This window comes from Sebastes fasciatus, chromosome 11, assembly GCF_043250625.1.
Source record: "Sebastes fasciatus isolate fSebFas1 chromosome 11, fSebFas1.pri, whole genome shotgun sequence".
Lineage (NCBI taxonomy): Eukaryota > Metazoa > Chordata > Actinopteri > Perciformes > Sebastidae > Sebastes > Sebastes fasciatus.
The window spans coordinates 11,720,351-11,744,713 of NC_133805.1; the positions used below are offsets into that span (position 1 = coordinate 11,720,351).

General features: G+C 39.7%; 1 protein-coding gene and 1 long non-coding RNA gene across 5 annotated transcripts in view; one reads left to right on the forward strand and one right to left on the reverse strand.

Moving 5' to 3' along the window:
- The window catches only part of LOC141776819 (uncharacterized), a 31,146-nt gene extending 16,680 nt beyond the window's left edge, over nucleotides 1-14,466 (forward strand). Inside the window, exons 1-3 of one of the 3 annotated variants that reach the window (XR_012595812.1) lie at nucleotides 11,862-12,122; nucleotides 12,516-12,704; nucleotides 14,327-14,466. This is a non-coding gene — a long non-coding RNA (uncharacterized LOC141776819). The other 2 variants (XR_012595813.1, XR_012595811.1) reach the window with 2 other exon arrangements.
- A 68-nt stretch (nucleotides 14,467-14,534) lies between these two features.
- Nucleotides 14,535-16,094, reverse strand: rgs5b (regulator of G protein signaling 5b). Of its 2 annotated transcripts, none has more exons than XM_074650629.1 (5): nucleotides 15,924-16,094; nucleotides 15,728-15,814; nucleotides 15,558-15,622; nucleotides 15,296-15,459; nucleotides 14,535-15,182 (listed from the first exon to the last, which is right to left on the reverse strand). In XM_074650629.1, the coding sequence occupies exons 1-5, from the start codon at nucleotides 15,965-15,967 to the stop codon at nucleotides 15,006-15,008; spliced, it is 537 nt and encodes a 178-aa protein (XP_074506730.1). In that variant the 5' UTR covers nucleotides 15,968-16,094; the 3' UTR covers nucleotides 14,535-15,005. The 2 variants fall into 2 exon arrangements, with proteins under 2 accessions (XP_074506730.1, XP_074506731.1); XM_074650630.1 differs by having other exon boundaries at nucleotides 15,558-15,625; nucleotides 15,924-16,091.
- Between the last annotated feature and the right edge of the window lie 8,269 nt (nucleotides 16,095-24,363).

Below are 24,363 nucleotides of genomic sequence, written 5' to 3' on the forward strand. Positions count from 1 at the left end.
TTTTGATAAGTGAGATAAGATTTTAATCAATGTTTGAATTTAAATTGAGTCACATGGAGGCAGCGGGAATAAGCTCTAAACACGACACTGACATGTTATCACGTTTTAAAGCAACCATAGGCATTATTAATGTTTTTCTAATAAACTTATCAAAAGACAATATCCCCGTTCACACAGCCTGTTCAAAGCACGGTTGCTGATATTGATTTTTTTTTTAGGTGAACCTTTCTTTTATGTGGCTAAAATGCGTTTTGCTGCTGGGGTTAAAATCCATCCCGTCCACAGCCGTATATTGCTTTGCGTCCGTGCAATAACTCCTGTCTGTTTCTCCAAGCTGGGGGCGTGCTGACCGTCATCTACTGTAGGCAGGGCCGGCTCTAACCCTTTTGGTGGCCTCGGTGAAATTTGGATTTGGAGCCTCTCGCGCGGCTGGTGGCGGTGACTTTCTAGGGTTAGGGTTAACCCCCATAGAACCCTAACCCTAGCCCCGTAAACCGCATCACACATCAGACATCACAATGGTTTTAAGACAAAAATTAAAATTAAAATTTTCTTAAATAACTGTATTTATTGTAATATAAATAAACAATTGGTCCCTGATATTGTTGGTTTAAAAGAGTTTATTCAGTTTCACTACAACGAGAGTTACAGGGGTGAAAAGTTTCTTTCTTTCTTTCTTTCTTTCTTTCTTTCTTTATTTGTTACCTCAATACAGAAAATGAGGAAGGGCGCCCACCAGCATTTTTTCCCCCTTTTTTTCTAAAGGGCGACCGGCAGCCCCCAGAAGGTGGCGCCCTAGGCGACAGCCTATATGGCCTATGCCTTAAGTCGACCCTGACTGTAGGTAATACACTAACTACTGTCCCTCATACAACCCCACTTCAAAATACCCCAACTATCCCTTTAAATGTACAGTTTTGGTTCACTCTCACTGCTTTCATAGTGTTATTTTCAGGCACAGCAGGCAGTTGTTTTCAGTGAAAACAACCTAAAAACCCAGTGTGCACGACCTGCTCAGCACCAAACAGCAGACAGACACAGGTAGAGACTCACATAGTGGAGCATTTAGCAGCTAAGGAGCCACATATTTCCCTCAGGAGTTTCCGCTGCCCCCAAGTGGCCAAAAAAAAAGAAAAGAAAGAAAAATCAGTTACTGCAGGGTTTAAATCGACATGGTGAACTATTTAACAAACAGTTGCCTGCCCTATTAACACATCTAACGATAATGGAACAACATTGGCATTCATTTGAAGTCGTGCACCTTAGGGCTGTCCCGATTACCATGTTTTTTGGGCTTCCAAGCTTCATGAGTAATATTCAAAGGTATTCAAAGCGCGGCACAGTGCAGCAGACTGACATGTTCTTCTGTCTGTCTATCTCCATCTACCCTGTTTCAGTGCCCGGGACAGCGCCACTGATGCTCTACTGTACTCAGACGCACCTCTACACACAACAAACAGCAATATCCATCTGAGAATAACTAATAATTAATGTTGAATATGAATAATGAATAATGTTTAGGGGTTATTCATTATGCTACTTTGGGATTTATACATTATTATTACATACTTATATAAAAACAAAACAACAACAAAATACCCCCAAAGCATTCGAATACTGATATGGAGGTTGAATACCATGGCAACGGTCGAAGCTTCGAATCATTTGGGTCAGCCCTAATGCACCTGATGAATGTAAGTCCAATATTCACTCTCCTTGCAGCTCTTAGTCAAATCCTGAGGGAAATATCTGTCTCTTTCGCTGCTAAATGTTCCACTATATTCACCAGCTAGTCTCTAACTTTGTTTGTCTGCTGCTGAGCAGGCAGTGAACTGTGAGGTTTGAGGTCGTTTTTGGTGAACACAGCTGCTTGCTGTGGTTAGAAACAGAGCTGATGAGAGCAGTGAGGCTGGACCAGAACAGTAAAACTGAAGTGAAAGATGCTAAAAAGCCCCGTAGAGCTGAGGGGAACCGCAGAGATTTGGGTGATGACGATCCATGGGTTTGTCACTATGAGCGACGCGACACTCTTCACATTCAGTCATTTGATCCAGTGTTGTTGTTATGAACATTTTGATTATAGCAGTCTAACAAAGTCTTACACATTTACACCAGTATTTTCTTTAATAAACATATACTTGGCATGTACATTTCATTCTAGTCTCCCTGCTGAGGTAAATAAAGGAAAATAGGTGATATAAATATGTGGCTCAATGTATTTCACCCACATACTGTAGAACATCAGTTTTGTTTGTGAAGCCTACACCTCTGTTCCCCTCCCACCTGTCAGGATAATGACACATTTTGTTGAGTTTTCTGATCAATCTTGAGTCATGCCTCATCTCTCCAGCAGGTGGCGACAAAGCTCTTTGCATTTTACAGGAAGTAACTCTCGCAGCAGCAGCAAAGAGACAAAGAGACTCCTTTTTTGATTCTCTGAGTCCCTCTTTATCGTTTTGAGCAGCGTGTCTTTCGTTGACCTATGTCAGGAACCACTCAGCGTGATTGTTGCGCTCTCCGCCTCAGTGTAAAGCACAGAGAGACTCACTTCAGAAAATCACCTCATCACTTTTTATTTTTTGGGATACAAGCGTCTGGTTGCTTTTCTTTCTTCGGGACAAAGTGTACTCTTGAGTTCACACGTGGACAGAACAGAAATACTGTGCTCGGTGCTCAAGACCTTTTTTTCTGTAAATGGTGTCCTTTCAAGTAGTTGACGTCTGGCTCGGTGCATCCAGTTCCTGCAGCCTGGATGACGTTCTTTCTTGTACAAGCCCCGCTACAATAGCTGGTGACACGGCCATCACGTGTTGACACTTTATTGGTTCGCTTCCACCGACAAGAATCGAAGCTTCCTGTATCTAAGTGAGTTTTATTAGTTGATGAGTAGGAACTGACGCATGTGCTTCTGATGCTGCAGTTATTTTAACACTCGGCATCCGATAAATCGCTCATTTAGCTGGTTGTGAGCGCGCAATGAGGGTCAAGTGTGGCTGCAGGGCATCTTCTTATCTCTCTCAGAGCTTCCCACTCACCACGTGAGGAAAGAGCTGTGTGTTTTTCTTTTAAATCGTTGATGCTGTTTTTATAATTACAGTAGATACACAGTGGGTTTGCATTCATGCTGTCCTTTACTCCATGCTTAATTATAGTTTCTGAAGTGAACAAATCATAATTTTTTCCGCTTTCAGTTTCTATTAGGGCTGTCAAAGTTATTGCGATAATAACGCGTTAAAGAAATTAGTGGCGTTAAAACAAATTTGCCTTAACGCAATCAGTCTTTCAGAGGTTGGGCTCAGTTTTAAAGCTAGAGAGTGAAGATACTGGCATCATATGAAACTAGAAAACCTAAAGAATCCATTGGTACGATCTCATACTAGCTTATTGGGAAGGAGGTTAAATAACGCTCCGAACTTATGCTAAATTTTGGTGAGGAAAAACTGGCATGGCCATTTTCAAAGGGTTCCCTTGACCTCTGACCTCCAGATATGTGAATGTAAATGGGTTCTATGGGTACCCACGAGTCTCCCCTTTACAGACATGCCCACTTTATGATAATAACGTGCAGTTTTGGGGCAAGTCATAGTCAAGTCAGCACACTGACACACTGACAGCTTGAGTTATGATTGGAGCATATTTTTTATGCTAAATGCAGTACCTGTGAGGGTTTCTGGACAATATTTGTCATTGTTTTGTGTTGTTAATAGATTTCCAATATTAGATGTATACATACTTTTGCATAAAGCAAGCATATTTGCCCACTCCCATGATGATAAGAGTATTAAATACTTGACAAATCTTCATTTAGGGTACATTTTTTACAGATAAAAAAATGTGTGATTAATGTGGGATTAATCTCAATTAACTCTGGACAATTATGCGATTAAGTAATTGTGATTAAATATCTAAATCGATTGACAGCTCTATTGTTTACTGAATTAGCTCAGTTTAAAATTTGTTGATTTTATTTTAGAGACTTTTAAAGGACTTTTAAAAAGAGTCTACAGCAACACTACTGACTCTATGAGGCTGTAGTTCTTCAACTCTGGAGAGTTATCATGGCGACTGAGTAGAAATAGAGAGTAGAAATACGCCCTTAATGTTACAAAGTAATCTACCAGGAGTGTGTGCTTGCATGTACAGTATTTGATTGGCCATCACAGCACCTTGCTGGATGACATTGTGTTGCAGCAAAAAATTTAACCAGACTCAACTTTTGCTGGACAACAACGCAAAATACTTTTAGTGAAATACTCTGAATGAATTTGCTCCTGTAAACAATTACGCAGTGTATATATCTAGGGCTTTTATTGTGAAAGGTAAGAACGGACGGAGTGGATCTGGTCTGCGCTTCCTTTGTCAAGGTTGAAAGGAGTAATAAAGTTTGCTGTCTTGGTTCGGTCTATAGAGCCTTTGTGTTGTTGGGTTAGAGTTAGGCACTAGTACACTATTGTACGTTTTGAATATGTTCGTTCCGCACAACATGATTGGTTGATGCGTTTATTTGTGGTGCAAAAGCTCAGAAAAATCTACCTTGTTCCAAAAAAATTATTCCACTTTTTTGCCGTGTAATATTTGCATTCTGTGTAACAGCACTCATAACTTAAGTTATTGTTTACCCTCTTCACTATCTTAGTTTAGCGTGTTGGGATCTAACATTTGCTTACTAGCACTAAACAAAGTACAACTGAGGCTGAAGGGAATGTCATTCGTTTTGTAGGTACAGCAGAAAACAAAGTGTTTTTTTACCTGATGATGGCACTAGATGAAAAATCAGACGATCACCAGAGTTATTACAATTCATCCAGAGGGGAACATGAATTTGCGTACCAAATCTCATGTCAGTCCATCTAATAGTTGTTGAGATATTTCAGTCTGGACCAAAGTGGTGCACCAACTGACCGACGTTGCCAATCATAGAATCTGACATAGCAAACAGGAGTCAGGTGTTGTTTTGATATCTACATACTGGAACATGACCGTCGGCAGACCGGCACGAGATCGGCTGCTCTGCTCCTCATAGGTCAGTGAACATGCTGTCTTTGTCACTGCGGCCGAGTACAAAGCTGACCTTCCCTCAAACCCAATTACCTTGTCAATGTGGAAGCCGCACAGTTATTGTCTCACACACTCCCCATTATTTCTCACTTAGACATTTGGATGCGTTAAACCTACGTCACACTACTTTCTGTGTCTTCTTTGTGCTTCACATAGAAAACGGACTTGAAGGAAGGTTATATGCATCAATTAACCTCATAACTGCCAGTTGAGTTTATGAAAAGCTGCACCAATCGGTGTAGCATTGAAGTAAAAAAATGCTGGTGGAGCACCCATGGCTCATCACTGCTCTTCCCAGAATTCTTCACGGTGAACTTTGACCTCAAAAACTTCGTTAATAGTATATGTGTCTGCTGTATTGGGAGAGAAATCCACTCTTGTAAAAAAAAAAAAAAAGAGATCAGTGACGGGGAGAGGGCGTTAGGTGACATTGGAGATATTTCCATCCTAAACTGACAACTGTCACTGGTTGTGACATTTCCAAGGCTTCCCACTCACCTGGATTCTCTGCTTGGTGCCGGCTTCTGTACGGATCAAACAAATTAGAAAAAAATATGTTAATTATTGAACTGTACAGGTGCTGGTAGGTGGATTTTGTTACCTTTGGACAGAGCCAGGCTAGCCGTTTCCCCCTGTTTCCAGTCTTTATGCTAAGCTAAGTAGGGCTGCCCCCTGAAAGATGATGGGTCGAATCATACATCAGTGAGCCCTTATAGTCGACTTTAAGAAGCTAGATCTATGAAGAACTTTGTGGCAGAGGGCGCAGCGAGCACTAAGTCTACGGCTCCAGGAAGCGGCGAGGTTCGGGCGAAGGGTGCTGTAAAGCTCACTAACGGAGCCGCGAGCCACCTTCAACCCGGGCCTTTCCAAGCCGATCTAGAGCCGGTCGCGGTGCACCACCACAGGGGGAATGAGCCCAGTGAGGGCCAGCCAGCAACTGGTTAAGAAGTGTAAAAATATTTTCAGTTCAATATGAAACTGTGGCGGGCTGCATTTGACTATGTCGAAATCATCACTGAAACTCATGCCAATGGATTCTAGGATTGCCAGATATAATATATAATAAGTCTATATAAAAAAAAGAAAAACAAGGAACAAATAGTCAAATCTTTGTATTAACCAGCCAAATTTGATTTGAATAAAAAAAAATTGATTCGGGCACAGCCCTAAAGCCAAAACCATACAGACATGAGTGGTATTTTTCTTCTCCTGTAACTCTTGACAACAAAGGGAATAAGCGTATTTCCCAAAACATCATCATGTTGGCCTCAGTTTGACCGTGCGCATATTTACTTGGTGGCCGTTCTCAACTCTTCGGACCTTTTTTATGTTCCCACTTAAATAATCTGTTTAGGATCCTAATGTTATTAGCTGTATCGCTCAATTAGCGTTTGATCAATGTCCAACATGATGCTATATGACTGTAAAGCTTTTAAGGGTTCACAATATTCCCTCAAGTCAAATCCCATCAGGGGAATGCATCCGACAAATAAGTAGAATAAGTAGAGAAATAGTAAACAAAACAGACAAATGCATAATGGGAAGTGCTTTCGTGCATTAAACTGTCATATTAGTGGAAGATTTACTCACCTTGTAGCATGCATGTTAATGTGGGAAAAGGGGACAGTCCAAAAGTGTGTGGTCTTGTGTCTTGAAACGTGTTGTTAGCGGAGAAGCAGACAATTGGCTAGTTTCCCTGCGGAAGGTGGAGCTTTAACATAGTCACGAGGAAACCTCCAGCAGCAGGATATTCTCAAATAAATTAGAAAGAAGGAACATCTGACAGGATCACGGTAAACAGAGGGAGTCTCTCATGAGACACACTCTCACAAAGACACACTTTATCTCATACTGCCTTTATAACCTTTAAATGAAGCAGCGTTTCCTGTCTATTCCAGCCTAGTGTAAGAGAAGGAAACACCCTGGAAAGGCCTAAACATACAGACAACCACATTACATTCACACTTTTGGTCAGTTTAGGGTGTCTGTTCCATCTGATTTACATGTCTTTGAGCTGTTTCCAGAGGGCACCAATACAGGAACTCCACTGAGAAGAAACAAACTCTTTAGGCTCTACATCATTTTCCCTGTAAATGTAAACTAACAGCAAACATATGTGGCTTTACCTCACAGAGGTGAGTCATCATTATTCGCTGTACATGGCTCGACTCCTTTCTGTCTTCATATGGCATCACGTAATGAAATAATACAGACCAGATGTTGTTATGCGCTCATATTTCACGCCAGTGTTTTAATACCATCTATATATAATCAGATGAAGTGTTTATGAAGCCTGACAAGATGCTATTTTCAACAAGTGGACACAAAGGAGTTTATTTCTGGTAGCAGCCTATTTTTTATTCATTTTACAATCCAAATGAAATGAAAATGAGTTTAAGCTCTTGTAGTATAATTGAGTATTTTAAATTGGACCACTCGCCTGTGCGGGGTTTGTTCCCTTGGTAACCCGGTAACCATGGCTGCAGCTCTTTGTTTTTACACCCGCTCTCCCAAGTTCAAGCACCGTTGGTGACGCTATTAATCACCACTCGCACCGCAAATATGTATTTAAATGAGCACGCTGACTCATTCCTGCCAGTGAAGTGCAGTAGGTGCCCAGATCCAGTCGTTTAACAGAGCTCCACCTCTTCTGTTGCACATTATGTTTCCACCTTCTTGACATTCAAAGACTGATCCATGCTTTAGAAACACTCATGTAAAAACACACACACACACACACACACACACACACACACACACACACACACACACACACACACACACAGGGTTCAGCCTCTCCCATGCCAGCTTATCCAGGTGTGGGACCTGTCTGTGTTTACAGTATATAGACTGTACAACTTAATGAGCCTGAATGTTTACAACAGGTGTATTGAAGTAAAACCTGATCTTCTTGATCTTGATGTATGGTGTAAACACATTGTGGTTATATCTGGCTACAGCCAGCATGGAATAACTTTTCAAAACTTGAAAATGGAGATTATATCTCTGACTTCAAACGAATAAAAAAGGACATCATAATAAAACCCAGTCTGTCACAGTAATTGGTTGCTCTTGTCTTGTCTTGCTCCTGGGTTATTGTATTTATTCAGATCTTTTTTACATTAGTATAATGAGTTGGATAGAGGCAACGCTAAATCATCGTATCTGTATTTGCTTTTAGGATTTTTCACGGGGTCATTTTGACCTTTATTTTGGTAGTGGATATTGAAGAGATGACAGGAAATCAAAGGAGAAAGAAAGAGAGGAGGAATGATATGCAACAAAGCTCCGTTCCTGGCCTCGATTTGGGGATTTACGCTTATTGAAGTGGGAAGGAAAGATTTATATTTTCAGTTTTGGGTTTTGTAAAGATTCAGGAAATTATGCAGCCGTACAGCATAATAGAATTATGAGAATTTAGAAAAAACATTCACGTAGACAACTAAGCATATTTCTTATGTTACAGACACATTTTAATCATCATCATCAGTTTCCATTATAACACTGAGCTCTCTGTGGTTATCAAAAGCCTCCAGTGGCTCCTCTGTTTTATAGTTTGGCTTAGTAGACGGTTTCTTGCTCTTTTTCCAGAAGAAACTCCAGCAGTTAAAAATAGGCCAGTAAAGTTGAACTCCAGTCATGTAGATTTCCAGGATGTTCATTTACCTTTAAAGGCCGTTTAATTTGTCTTTGAGTAATTCTCTGTTAAATATGACTGAAGAGATTTACTGTAAGTCGACAGCGGAAATCACCAACGTTTGTTTGACTAATGAAGAACGGAAGTGGACACTTACGTAAGTTACAGCACACAGTACTTGGAAGTCAGTTCAGTCACTGAGGTCTCCCACTTCATTATCCACACTTTATCAGTTTAGCATAATAGCAGAACATTCCCTTTATGGGACTGTTTTTCCCAGAATGAGTTACTAACCTTTGTCTTTGTTCACATCTTGATAATGTCTTAGACATTAGCATCTTTTCCTCATGTTTGTTAATAGTGTTTGGACTAATATTCAATGTTATTACCTAGTTATCATCCATAATAACAATATAATGGCACCTCCAAAACCTCAATAACTCCTAAATTAATAATAATGATGATGATGAAGATAATAATAATAAATGACAGACTAAATACACACTTTGGCTCCTAGAACTAGTATTACTTTTTACTCCACTACATTTATTTGACAGCTATAGTTACAAGTTACTTTGCAGATTTCGATTATTAATACAAAATGCAGAAAATGGTGTATATAAAGCATTTGAAATTAGCTCTACCTTTACCAACGGAAACAAATAGTGATGCTTTATTTTATTAATACATTACTAATTATAATCCATTAATATATATATATATACATACAGACGTAGGCAAAGTTGTTGGTAACGTTCCGTTAAAGAGAAAAACCCACAATGGTCACTGAAATAACTTGAAACTGACAAAAGTAATAATAAATAAAAATTTACTGAAAATTAACTAATGAAAATCAGCTGTTGCTTTTGAATTGTGGTTCAACAGAATCATTAAAAAAAACAAACTGATGAAACTGGCCTAGACAAAAATGATGGTAGCCCTAGAAAAGATGTAAAATAATGTGACCATAGGGACGTGTTAAACTAAGGTGTGTCCTGTAAATAGCATCACAGGTGTCTTCAAACTTGTAATCAGTCAGTCTGCCTATTTAAAGGGTGAAAAGTAGTCACTGTGCTGTTTGGTATCATGGTGTGTACCACACTGAACATGGACCACAGAAAGCTAAGGAGAGAGTTGTCTCAGGAGATCAGAAAGAACATTATAGACCTTCATGTTAAAGGTAAAGGCTATAAGACCATCTCCAAGCAGCTTGACGTTCCTGTGACTACAGCTGCACATATTATTCAGAAGTTTAAGGTCCATGGGACTGTAGCCTACCTCCCTGGACGTGGCCGCAAGAGGAAAATTGATGACATATTGAAGAGACGGATAATACGAATGGTAACCAAAGAGCCCAGAACAACTTCCAAAGAGATTAGAGGTGAACTCCAAGGTCAAGGTACATCAGTGTCAGATCGCACCATCCGTCACTGTTTGAGCCAAAGTGGACTTAATGGAAGACAACCGAGGAGGACACCAAATCATAAAAAAGCGAGACTGGAATTTGCCAAAATGCATATTGACAAGCCACAAAGCTTCTGGGAGAATGTCCTTTGGACAGATGAGACAAAACTGGAGCTTTTTGGCAAGTCACATCAGCTCTATGTTCACAGACGAAGAGATGAAGCATCCAAAGAAAAGAACACTGTACCTAATGTGAAACATGGAGGAGGCTCGGTTATGTTATGGGGCTGCTTTGTTGCATCTGGCACAGGGTGTCTTGAATCTGTGCAGGGTGCAATGAAATCTCAAGACTATCAAGGCATTCTGGAGCGAAATGTGCTGCCCAGTGTCAGAAAGCTTGGTCTCAGTTGCAGGTCATGGGTCCTCAAACAGGATAATGACCCAAAACACAGTTAAACACACCCAAGAATGGCTAAGAACAAAACATTGGACTATTCTGAAGTGGCCTTCTATGAGCCCGGATCTAAAGCCTATTGAACATCTGTGGAAGGAGCTGAAACATGCAGTCTGGAGAAGGCACCCTTCAAACCTGAGACAGCTGGAGCAGTTTGCTCACGAGGAGTGGGCCAACATACCTGTCGACAGGTGCAGAAGTCTCATTGAGAGTTACAGAAATCACTTGATTGCAGTGATTGCCTCAAAAGGTTGTGCAACAAAATATTAAGTTAATGTTACCATCATTTTTGTCTAGGCCAGTTTCATTAGTTTGTTTTTTTAAATGATTCTGCTGAACCATAATTCAAAAACAATATCTGATTTTCATTAGTTAATTTTCAGTGAATTTTTATTTATTATTACTTTTGTCAGTTTCAAGTTATTTCAGTGACCATTGTGGGTTTTTCCTCTCTTTAACGGAACGTTACCAACAACTTTGCCTACGTCTGTATATATATGAGTACTTTAACATTTGGTACTATACGTATATTCTATGCTAATACTTTTCTACTTTTACTTAAAGCTAAAAGATCGGTAATGTTTAGAAACTAGCTAGAGTACGCTAGATTTAAAAAAATATCCAACTGAAAACCCTGCACATTCGAGCTGAATGAAATGATTAGACTGGCTTATCACAGTCCTGCAACAGCAACAGATAGTGGATTTTTTTCTTATTTTTCGTCAGAGCATTTTATTTACTGATTGCTGTCGGGATGTAATTTAGAATTTCAAAAAAATATATAACAAAAAACGTTTTTGAAGGACACTACCAAATAGCTTTAAATACAGTTTTGAATGCAGGACTTTTACTTGTTATAGAGTATTTTTACACTGTAGTAGTGCTACTTTTACTGAAGAAAAGAGCTGAATATTTCTTCCACCACTGACTGCGTGTGTAGTGGGGTTTCTTCAGGGTAAAATAAATCAGCTGTTTGAGGACTGAAGATGATGGATATCTAATATTTAGATGGCACTCTTTTCAAATATTTGATAAACGGATAAAAATATCTCCTATAGTGTCTCATAGCTGAAAAAAGTAATGAAAAACAGCAACAGAGTAACAGGAAATGAGTTAAAAGTCCAGTCACGCTCTGACTGGCATTAAATTCAATATGATTCACCTGTAATTTATTTATTTCACAGTTCTTTTGTCCACCCATCTGTATGCAGTTACACACATCGCACAGAAATGCACCGCTTGGCTTCACAATGGACTCATTTTCTTCTCCCTACACGATCAGAGTAGAAACCTTCAGCCAGAAGCTGTTACTTTAATCTTTTAAAATGTTGTGTACTTTTTTTTATGTTGATCCAAGGTTGTTGTTGCCGCAGTAAACCTATTTTACCTCCAGGCATGAGAACAAATCTCAATCTTTTCTCTCTGTTGCTCTGTGATTATTTTTGTTTTCATTTATCTCAACGGTTCAAAAAGTTCCAGACTACACCCTCGTGATAACTATATCAAGTTACGTAAAAACAAAATGTACCAACAAGCTCTGTCCACCCACATGCTGCCGCGCCTGATCAGGTCTCTACATGCTTCTTTTATTCTTGACATTTGATAGCTTAAATTAGACATGAATCATGAACATCTGCCCAAACAGACTGCTGTAGTCGACGTGAAAAGCATACTGCTTTATATGTGTGTAACATCAGCTGGTACAGCAAAAGAGTAAGTGACAATTAAAAGTCAAGTCCATCTGTTCTCTGAGGTAAAGATATTTCAGTTTGCTGAGCAAAAAAAAACAAATCAGGGTTTCTTCAGTGAATCTCAATTACTGCAGAGGCCTCATTACACATCACTGCTGGGCCAAAGTGACAGAGACAAAGAGGGACGGAGTGGAAAAATAACCTCTGTCATTTTTCCAAGAGTGTGAGAGCGGTGTTAATGACTTCACCCTCGCCCTCTTGAGGGGTTAAGTGTTTGAACAGGAGTCAGCCGTTGCAGGAAGGAGAGCGTAGGAGGCGTGAGAGTGGCGAGGAGAGTGGTGAGGAGAGTGGCGATGAGGTGGCGGTGATGGACGGCAGGAGAATGGATTGAAGGGGGACTGATTTACAAACAGGAGAGGAGGCTGATGTGACTCACAGCAGGCTGTGAAAGGCGGCAAAGGTAGTAAACAAACCTGGAGGTGCTCAGTAGGTGGCTGCTGTCTCCATGGCAACCAATCACACTCCGATGCTTCCCGGCAAAAAATATCTTGTTTTTTTTGTGGACTTGCGTAAACACACAGAAACAGTGTTTCACAGCCTTGCACTTCTACATTAACTTAAAGGAGTAGTTTGGAAATTTTTGGAAGTTTGCTTTCCTGCCGAGAGTTAGATGAGAAGATCGATACCACTCTCATGTTTGTGGGTAAATATGTAGCTACGTTCAGCTGGTTAGCTTAGCACAAAGACTGGAAACAGGGGGAAACAGCTAGCCTTAGATGTGTTGGTAGGCAGATTTATCCAGGCTAGCTGTTTCCCTCTGTTTCCAGTCTTTGTGCTAAGCTAAGCTAACCAGCTGCTGGCTGTAGCGTCATATTAACCGTATAGATATGAAAGTGGTATCAATCTTATCGTCTAACCTTCGGCAAGAAAGTGTATTCCCCAAAATCCCAAAACATTATAAACTATTCTTGTATTTATATTGTTTTTTATTATTTATTTAGGTTTTGTGTTATTACTTGTGTTAGTTGTTGTCTTTTAGGGATGGGACGATATACTGTAGGATTTTATCTCGGATTGGGATAAAAAAACACAGTCATGGTGAATTTCCATTATCGGGATAATCGTGAATATCCTCATATGAAAAAGTTAAAAAATCAAGCCTAATTTAAAAAATAAAAGAATCATCATGTAAGAAAAAACACTCACAAATTTGCTATTTAAAAAAAAAATCCTTTTGATCATTATTTAAAATGTTTGTTTTTTTCACTAAAAAAAGACGTGTGTCCTATCGGTGATGCTATAAACATATTAGTTTCTTAACAAAATGTGAGGTAAAGTGATTCAAGTATGTTTTAGTGCCATATTTAGAGTTTTAAGCATATTTTGATGATTAAAGGGATAATATCGTGAATCGCAATTATTTTGGCCAGGATAATTGTGACATGAAATTTTCATATTGTCTGATGCCTATTGTCTTATTTATGTTGTCTATTGTGACCTGTCTGACTAGTGTTTCCTGTTTGTTACTGTGCATGGGTGACAAAATTAGTTTCCCCTCTGCTGATCAATTAATATCTATTTATTAAAGAAGCTGTCTGTCTAGGGCTGCTATTAACGATTATTTTCATTGTCGATTAATATGCTGATTATTCTCTCAATTAATCGACTAGTTTTTTGGTCTATTAAATATCAGAAAATGGTGAAAATGTCGATCAGTGACGTCCTCAAATGTCTTCTTTTGTCCACAACTCAAAGATATTCAGTTTACTGCCATAGAGGAATAAAAAAAAAAACCCAGAAAATATTCACATTTAAGAAGAGAATTTTGACTTTTTTTTCTTAAAGAATGGCTCAAACCGATTAATAGATTATCAAAATAATTGACGATTAATTGAATAGTTGACAACTATTCATTTAATCGATTAATCGTTGTAGCCTTACTAAATTCAATACCTTCTATAATCCATGTAGACTTGAGCACCGGCCAATATGACCTCTCTCCATCATAACATCATATCATATTCTTATATTGATAAAAGAAGTGACACACATTGACACACTCCCTTCATATCTTCCATTCAGTGTAACGCCAGAGAAAAGGAGTCATCCAGTCACCCACGTGTGAAGTGGAACCGCTGAGGCCACAGATGAGTGAGCAGCTACAACAGCACACATGAGCAACTCTTCTTCTTCCTTTCTCTGACCTCACTAACCACATCCACCTTCTGTGTATGTCAAGTGAATTTTCCATGGTACAAAACAGTAACCTTTTGTCTCTGGAAATTGGTCATATTTTATTCAATGCATTTATTTTTTTTACATACAGTACTTCAGATAAAAAACACATGGAATACAGATCAGTTTTCACCACATAATAAAAAATACTTTAAATAAATAAGAAATAAATAAGCATTAATGCTGTTGGAGTCTCTCCTAGTGGTAGATTTGTTGTATGAAAGCAACTCATTTCTGCATTTTCTAATTGATGCCACTGTTGCTGCCGTGCATGCAGCCCTGTATGTACAGTACAGGTGACTCTTTCAGAGGCAGTCTGTGTCGTCACAGCTTCACGTGTCCTTCAGCTTCCAGCTCGGACGTCGATCCGTACGCAACCTCTGGTCTCCCAAAATAACTCCACAGCCTGGCGTGAAACTCCTCGGACTGAGGTGTTTGTTCCGTGTGAACCTTTCCAGTCTCTGCTGTGCGTCAGTTAGCTTATGTCACTTTACGTCTCCTGCTGCTTGCAGGATGGTTTATTCAGTTACCCGGACTTGGCCTTTCTGCTGAGCTCCAGGTACATGGGGGACTTGAGGAAGCGAGGGTAGCAGTCTTTCTCCATCAGGGTGTAGATTTTGGCTTTGGCCAGGTTGAAACAGGACGTGTTGGGATGCTCCATGTTCTCCTTTGTGAGGGCTTTGGTCACATGGTCAAGATTTACCTGAAAGGGGAGCAGAAGAGAGGTGATTATCAGCACTTCACAGTGAGATAAGTGAAGCCAGCAGAGTGACAGATAATCCTAGATGGTCTATTTAGGCTTTTTAATATATTTACCTCTCGTGGTGCGTCAGAGCCGATGAACTGGTCGTAAATCTTCTTGGCTTTGGCGGCCAGTTTTGAGGGTTTCGTTGCCTGGTAGTCCTCGCAAGCCAAGTAGAAGGCGATGTTTTCCTCGCTGAACTCTGAGTCCAGGAACGCTCTGAACAGGCACAGTCCATCTGGAAACAGGAGAGAGTGATAGATTAACATCTGGTAGTCATCTCAAAACATCTGGAATTATTGAAATATCAAGTGTGATGTGGAGGATTGCTCTTACTTTGACTGGACAGCATTTTCTCGAACGACTCCTTCCATTTCAAAGGCTCGTCGACGTTAAACCTGCTGCAATAGAAAAAAAACATCATTAGGAAAAGTTCTTAAAATTACAGAGATCCATTTTTAATTTCACTGGTACGCTCAGAGAGAGAATTTGAATGTGTGTCTTACCTCAGTTTGTCATTTTTCTTTGCCTGGCCTGTGTTGCCGTGATCCTTTTGTAGTAAACTTCCAAACAAAGCTTTCAGCTCCTTTGCCCTGCAAAGATAAAGAAAGAGAAAATGTTATAAAAAGTTATTAAATCCACCTGTCTTATCCTACAAGTACAGGAATAATTAATTTAGCAAAAGCAAAATGTATATCTTACCTCTCCAGGCAGGTGGTAGGCAGTGATTCTAGTGCTCTGCACATGATGGGATGTTTCTTTCCTGCTCGCTGGTGGATATTTCCAAAAGGTTTTAACAGTTGCTTGCAAAGTATGTAGTGTCTGTCTTCCTCCCTGTGAGTGAGTGAGCTCTCAGCTGGTCTGCCGTCTGTGTGGGAGAGTGACTTTTTTATAGGGTAGTCAGCTCTGTGACATCACGCCCCTCAGCCAATGAAAGGAGCCGTGTGGGAGGATGAGGAGACTCCTCGACACCGATTTTCCTCCAGACTGCTTCCTCACCTACTGAATGTGTGTGATAGTTACTGAGTTACTTCATAACTCTTAAATGCCTTTGTGCTCAGTCAGGGTGTGTGTGTGTGCGTGTGTGTGTGTGTGTGTGGTTTTGGGGAGTGTTTGTGTGTGTTCTTATTTTTCAGTAGTTGTGAGGAGAACTAGACGTTCTCACAAAGACAGAAAAATCCCCTCAAGTGAGGACGTTTTGCCTTTTAATACAAAATAGGTTTAGTCTCTCGACTCGGGGGCAACAAGCACTCGTATCTAAATTATTAAACAGTTAGATTGTCGGTGAATTAAGGTTAATTAAATTCCACGGGAAATTAAATCAGGTTTATTGCAGAGTAGATTTAGGAATTTGTGCTGGTGTTGTGGTGCGTATCGGCCAAAATATACAAAATAAGTGAAAAGAGCTGAACAGTGTTTACAATGATGAAATGATGGTGGAAAAATATCACATATTTTCTTGCACCAATCCTTAACCTTAATTTTAATATGAAGTTCTGAATTTCAACTTTAATTGTTGCTTATTTAGTCCTGACTACTTGGTGTTAATACTGAAATACTTACGATTTTATTATTTATTTTTAAAAGGGTCTTTACTTGAGTTTTCAAAGTGCTATACAAGACAAAACGGTAGAAAATAAGAACACCATAAAAAAAAAAAAAAACGGCATTAAAAATGAAAAGCACAGAAGGAAACCGTAACAGTAATACAAAACACAAAAAAAACACAAGCTATTCATTAGATTTCCCCAAACAGCTCACACACACAATATAATAATAACTGTTATTGCCAAACCATTATTCTGTGGGCCCAAAAGTCCCATTTTTACTTCTTAATTAATCTCATTATATCTTATGTGAAGGTCCTCACGGGTGTGTCAAAAGGAAGAGCTTGCATTCTTGCCTGTCTTTTTCTTTCCAGGCATGACCAAGTAAAGGTAATTGTGCCTATATATAGCCTTGGAGTCAAGAAAACAATTGTTTTATTGAATAAGAACATTTATATTTAAACTGGACAGAGAGCCAGCCAACAGTAAACTCTGCTGATGAGTTATTTCTCAATGAGTTCACAGGAAAACTCTCAGGAAAGTGTCTGAGCCGGCTTCCTCTGCCGGCTGCCCCGAACAATACTCCCGCTCTAACTGGCTGCTTTGTCCGACACACCGCTCTCTCTCTGGGTGTCAACGCCAGGTCACTTGAGCCTGAAATAATGAGCTGCTTCCCTGCTTCCGGTATTGACCCTTATGGGCCCTACAGGGAGAAAGAAATGATGCAACCAGCAGTCTGAGTTATGAGACAAAGAAGAGCCAGTAATCCACCAGTTTTGGGAAGTGTCATTGATTTTGGCTTCAAGTGTGGCGGTAAGAAAGGATTAAAAGTTTTAGAGCTCTCCTCACACTACAGGACCTTAAGTGTTGATTTAAGGAAATATATGGAAAAAAATACAACCTAACACTGCCATTATGGAGAAAGCAACTATATCCACAGTACTACAAGAACACACCAATTAAGTACTTTTTAAAAACTGAATATGATTTTTGAGCATGGATACAATAAGAAAGAGGACAAGAGTTACATTATTTTACAATGGCTTTGCCTCAATTTTCACAGCAGAGTTTCAATTTACAAAACTCTTAAGCATAAAATGTCCACATCTATATTCAATTAGGTACTCTAATACGCCACACAGTGCATGTTGAATTTCAAAATGAAATGATCAAATAATGATCTCAAACATTCTCCAAAAATGTTGCAATTTATGCAGAAGTCAGTATTTGTAATTATGTGGAAAAAGAATTACTTTAATTTTTTGTTGTATCACTGTAAATATGGATCACTTAGTCTACAGTCTTAACTTCACAGTAAAACCTACACTACAAGGCAAAATGATGATTGTGACTGTACTCTATCAACACCAAACATTATTATATTATATTAGATATTTAAAAGCCTTGCAGGTTTAATCATCTACAGTAAGTTAAATGCTGGATGGTGCGTTGTATGAAATGGGGACATACACATTATACCCGTGTATGTGTGTATGGTATGTACCGGATGTGATTATACCGTAAAGATGTCTATGCGAATTATTATGATTTTTTTTTTTAACAGAATATCTGCAGCTGTATGGAATTATGGAATTTATTTGGGTGGATTTTCCACCAGCCAAAGGGATATTTCTCTGTTTCTTTTTACTGGTTTTAGTTAAGTTAAAGATGCAGACTTAATGAAGGATCTGCTGAGATGATGTACAAATCTATTGAGGAAAGATTTTCCTGACTTGTGATGGGACTATAATATAGTTTCGTCTGAACTTTGGTGACCAGAAATTACATTTCAACCAGTGGAAAACTCTGAGGGTGAAGTTGGAGTATGAATTTTTCTGTAGGGTTTTTGATTGTAACTTTATTTTGAAAGGGACCAATATGTAATTTAAAGGGATAGTTTGCGTGTTATGAAGTGGGGTTGTATGAGGTTTTTATCTATAGTCAGTGTATTACAGTACCTACAGTAGATGACGGCCGCCACGCCCCCAGTTTGGAGAAGCAGATAGGAGTTACCGCACGGAAGCAAAGCAATGTACTGCTGAGGACGGGGCTGGCAGCAAAACATATTTTAGCCACCTACTGTTAAAGAAAGGCCCACCTAAAGAAATCAGTTTAAGTGTACACTATATTTAGAATATTTTCACCAGTTTACCTTGCCATGAAACAGCTATACAGTCTATGTTTCCGACGGGGAACTGAAGCCGTTATCTATGCTCTCGCCAAAACTACCAGATTCCATTGGAAAAAAAGGTATTTTTATGTGCTCATTTTTATATTGGTTCACAGCCTATCCACATTTGTTTGTTGTAAAAAGTATTTTACGTCATATGGCTCAATGCAAGGGTTAGCACTGTTGCCTCACAGCAAGACGATCGCAGGTTCAAAGCCGGCTTGGGGCCCTTCTGCGTGGAGTTGGCATGTTCTCCTCGTGTTAGCGTGGGTTTTCTCCGGGTTCTCCGGCTTCCTCCCGCAATCCAAAGACATGCAGGTTAGGTTAATTGTTGACTCTAAATTGCCCGTAGGTGTGAATGGTTGTCTGTCTCTCTATGTGTCAGCCCTGTGATAGTCTGGCGACCTGTCCAGGGTGTATGGATGTGAGCTGGGATCGGCTCCAGCCCTATTTTCACTCTTGGGTCCGTGTTTTTCTGGACACCGTGGCCTCGAACATGTTCCACTCCTCACCCAGAGGAGCCTTCCGTTCGTCACGAGTTTCGTACATGACACAAAACATGATCCAGACGTGTTTCTTGCAACCAAAATGCGTTATTCAATCAATCATTATCTCTCCATTTACGGATGCAGTGTTTCCGGCTGAAATCTGGGTTAGTCAACAAAGGTATGAGTAAGAAAGATACAAGACTACACACTCTCACAGTCAATATTCTTAGGCTCATAGAAGATGGCACAAAGAAGCCCTAACAGCCCACAATGGGATAACGCTGTTCACATTATTAACATTTAGGTCATAAACTGTTTGTCCAAAAACTGGGTCATTTGAACAACATGGAGCTGACATTTAATTTCCGGGCCTCGCTTTGCTCCGCCTCACCATTCATCTCTTACAACTCTGACCCAGAAAAATCTATTTCTTGAAGAAAAGTGTATATAATTGAATATAATTCGGTATATTTTTCAAGGCTTTTCTGCCTCTGACAAACAGAATGATGCAGGATATTTTAGTGAAGTCGAGATGAGGAAAACAGGGTCTCAGCGTGACATGCTGCAGTTTAGAGGCAGACTCAAAATAACAAGCTGCAGTGGTTTTCAAATTGTATTCTAAATTCAACATCTTTTTGATTTAATTCTCAGCTGAATACATTTTAAATAGGGCTGTTAATCGATCAAAATATTTAATCGCGATTAATCGCATGATTGTCCATGATTAATCACTATTAATCGCACATTTTTTATCTGTTCAAATCTACCTTAAAGGGAGATTTGTGAAGTATTAAATACTCTTATCAATAATATATGGGAGTGGGCAAATATTCTTGCTTTATGCAAAGTTTGTGTATATTTATTATTGGAAATCAATTTACAACACAAAACAATGTCAAATATTGTCCAGAAACCCTCACAGGTACTGCATTTAGCATAAAAATATGCTCAAATCTTAACATGGCAAACTCAAACCCAACAGGACTGTCAGTGTGCTGACTTGACTATGACTTGCCCCAAACTGCATGTGATTATCATAAAGTGGGCATCTCTGTAAAGGGGAGACTCGTGGGTACCCAGAGAACCCATTTTCATTCACATATCTTGAGGTCAGAGGTCAAGGGACCCCTTTGAAAATGACCATGACAGTTTTTCCTCGCCAAAATTTAGAGCAAGTTTGGAGCGTTATTTAGCCTACTTTGTGACAAGCTAACCTGACATGTACTAATGGATTCCTTAGATTTTCTAGTTTCACATGATGCCAGTAACTTCACTATAGTATTAAAACTGAGTCTGCTACAACCTCCGAAATATCAAATAGCGGGCCAAACGGCGGCCTATCAGATTTTTAAGAGGTTAATTAAAAATCGCAAGTTGTGTTAATGCGTTAAAGAAATTAGTGGCGTTGAAACGAATTTGCGTTAACTCGTTATTATTGTGCTTTTGTGTGTCTTGAGGTCAGAGGTTAACTGTGTTGAAGCAGCTTTAATACACCCAGAAGTAGCCCTTTGATTCATAGTGAGTGTGAAAATAAAATCTTACTACTGTACAGGTACTTTCCAGAGAGTCATTTTCAAGCTGTTTTTGCAGAGATGCAGTTTGAAGCTTCAGCACAAAGAGGAGTATGTTTACTGACTTGTGCAGGAAAACATCAGCTGGGAACTTTCAGAGGACAAATCTGTCTCCATCATTAAGGAGTGTCTCATATCCATCTACTTGATCCGGCCTAAATATGTCAAATCTATCTTGATTCAGTCAGTTTAAGAACTACAAAACTTAATTAAATCAAGATGTCCACTAATGATTGTTTTTGAAAGTGATGCTTGGAAAACCTAAACTAAGCTTACTCATATCTTGACTCAGTGGGAATTGACACCGCTTCCTGTCCCGCTCTGGCTGTAATGAATTTCATCCACAGATGCAGAGCTCTGCTCTCTGGAAGGGTCTTTCGTATGCGGGAAGTACACAGCAGCATGGAATTCCCAGTTAGTCTGTCCATTTCCCAGCCGACGTGACCCCGGCCTCTGTCTGGAAGTCTTCCAAAAACAAGACTGTTTCCTCCTTTTTGAGCCCTTTTTCCTCTTCCCGCTCCACCTCCCCTGAAGCTCACATGTTTAGATTTTATCTTTTGGAGCCTAATCCAAAGCCATAAAAAAGAACAACATAAACACCGGGCACTTATTGGATCATGTCTTGCTTTGGACAGCATCTTTCATGCAGTATTCAGGCTGCAGATACAGTTCGAGTGGCACCATCTGCCAGCAGACAGAGAAGCCACGATCTGCATATTCACTCCGCTACCTATCTGACGGAGCAGGTGGAGGCTTACCTAATGCATCCCAACAAAGAAGCCTCGCCAGTGGTGCACACGATCCTATCTATGTATTATCAAACGCCAACTGGCCATCGAACATCTGGAGACGCGGCAGCCAGGACTATAAATCAATGTTAACTAGCCTCAGCTTCAGTGGAATATCAATGACTGCACATGAAAAAGAAGATGCAGTACTACACCCACCTGTCTCAGTAGCGTTCTCTACCTGCCAGCCACTAAAGCTGAATGTATTTTTAATTCTGACACACTGGCTTTTATAAATACATGCACGAGTTGTTTTTCACCCATCTGCTATCAAGCTGCACAGGTTTGCTTTTGTAATCCGGAGGAGAAAAAAACATCATTGCATGTTGACAGATTCATACTAGAATCGGATACTTTTTAGCTCAATTATATCTGCATCCTCCTCCACGCATCCTTTCTCTTTCTTCTGAGAATAATTACAGAGGGCAGCCAGGGAAAAAAAGCGGTTTAATTTTTCCAAGGAATACTTTGCAGGAGGCTAATAAGTTTGCACTCGCTAGCCCCGAAACAAATGTGCCCGCAGCAAGGCCAGCGAGGCACCAGCAGGACGTTGGTAGACACGCGGCTAATTGGGTACATTGCCAGAAATCCAGCAGCAGGCAAGAAAAAAAAATCAGTTTTATGGGAAATAATCAGGGACACCACACACCACGCATGTGTCTCCTCTTATTCTGTAATGTGTTTTATTGTGAGACAATAGGGCGCGTGGGAACAGAAGGTTAATGAGGTGCCAGTAAACAAGACAGAAATGTCACATCGGTGTGATGAGGGCACCGGTGTCTTTTCCATATTTAATATATCATTTATTAAATTCAGTCACACTAGCCAACGGGTCTGTCATCATGTTCTTTTCAAGGAACAAAGCCCAGTGACAGATAATGCAATGAGATGCTTTACTTGAAAAGGGAAAAAGCGCACACAAGAACCATCAATAACATCATCATGTCAGTTTCAACCAACAGCTTGTGTTTTTTCTTTCTCTTTCCATTATAACGACGTAAGTAAATGTTTGTCAGCTTTTCGGCTCTGTGGCTTTTTGGGGGAAAGGTGAGGAATATTCTGGGACATGCCTGTTGAAAGTATCTGGGCAGGCACATCTGTTGAGAGCCCTGCCTGCTTGGCAACACTCGAGTGGGGAAGTCTTGGTTGAGCTCTTCTCAGAAAACAAACTGTGAATGAGGATCATTAGAACAAGACGGAGAGTCGTCAGCCACGCAAGCAGCTCTGTGAAGCTCAACTGAAGCACAGCGGTGCTGTGAGCTGGATGCTAACATCTGCATGCTCATAATGATAATACTAACATGCTGATGTTTAGCAGGTTTAAACATTCAGCAACTTATTTTTGCATGTTAGTATGCTAAAATTGGTTACTTAGAACTAAACACAAAGTACAGCTGAGGCTTATGGGTAAGGGGGGGAATCACCCCACGATATGACATTATCATGACATTTAAGTCGCAATACAATCTTATTGTGGTTTTAAACATTTTGCGATATGCTGAGTATTGCGATAAGATAAATTGTGATTTATTACCTTTTTTCAACTGCAAGCTATGCAATTTGTCACCGTACCGTTTTCACTGTGTTCATCTCAGAGTTTTCATTCACATATCTTGAGGTCAGAGGTCAAGGGAACCCTTTGAAAATGACCATGCCAGTTTTTCCTCACCAAAATTAACTTTGGGGCGTTATTTAGTTTCTTCCCAACAAGCTAACATCACATGGTACCAATAGATTCCTTAGGTTTTCTAGTTTCATATGATACCAGTAAATTCACTCTAGCTGTATTATTATGTATCTAATATTTAGCCATAAAACTAAATATTGGACAGATTGAAATGTTGACCTTACGATGACGCTAGATGAATAATTATCCAAGTTCCTGTGTGGAACATGAATGTTTGTATCAAATTTAATGCTAATCCATCCAATAGTTTTTGAGACATTTCACTCAAAACAACAAATATTAATGCTAATAGCAGAAAAGTCATGATGTCAAGTCATCATCACGCCGTTAGGATTCATCGTCTGGGAACCTTGAATGTTTATACAAAATTTCATGACGATCCATCCAATGGTTGTTGAGATGATTCAGTCTGGATCAAAGTGGTGGCCTGACTGACATTGTCATCCCTAGTGTTGCTGCTAGTGTGACCAAAAATCAGAGTTGGGAACCGAAGGCCTTTTTTCAGGAGGAAGCAGGGCCTGTAATGTGTGTTTCATCCACCTTCTGTCCATAATCTTATTTTTCAGCACAGTACAGTCGGTTATAGCTCCAAGCTCCACTATAGCCGGGGAATGTTTATACAGCAGGGAGAAGTGAAGGTTAATCAACTATGTTTAGTCCATTCAGATTGTTGAGCAAGCATTTCATTTCCAGGAGTTAAATAAGTAAATATAATTAACATTACCACACTGAGCTGTGGATTATGTAGAAATGTTGGGTTCATTACTGATGAAGGTTTTAATATTGAAAACATTCTGTGTAATCACAGGGCTTCTGTCTATAATCCTGATGTCGATCCATCATCATCATCGGCGTTCATTGGAGGCAAACGTGACTATCCTCCCTGTTGGG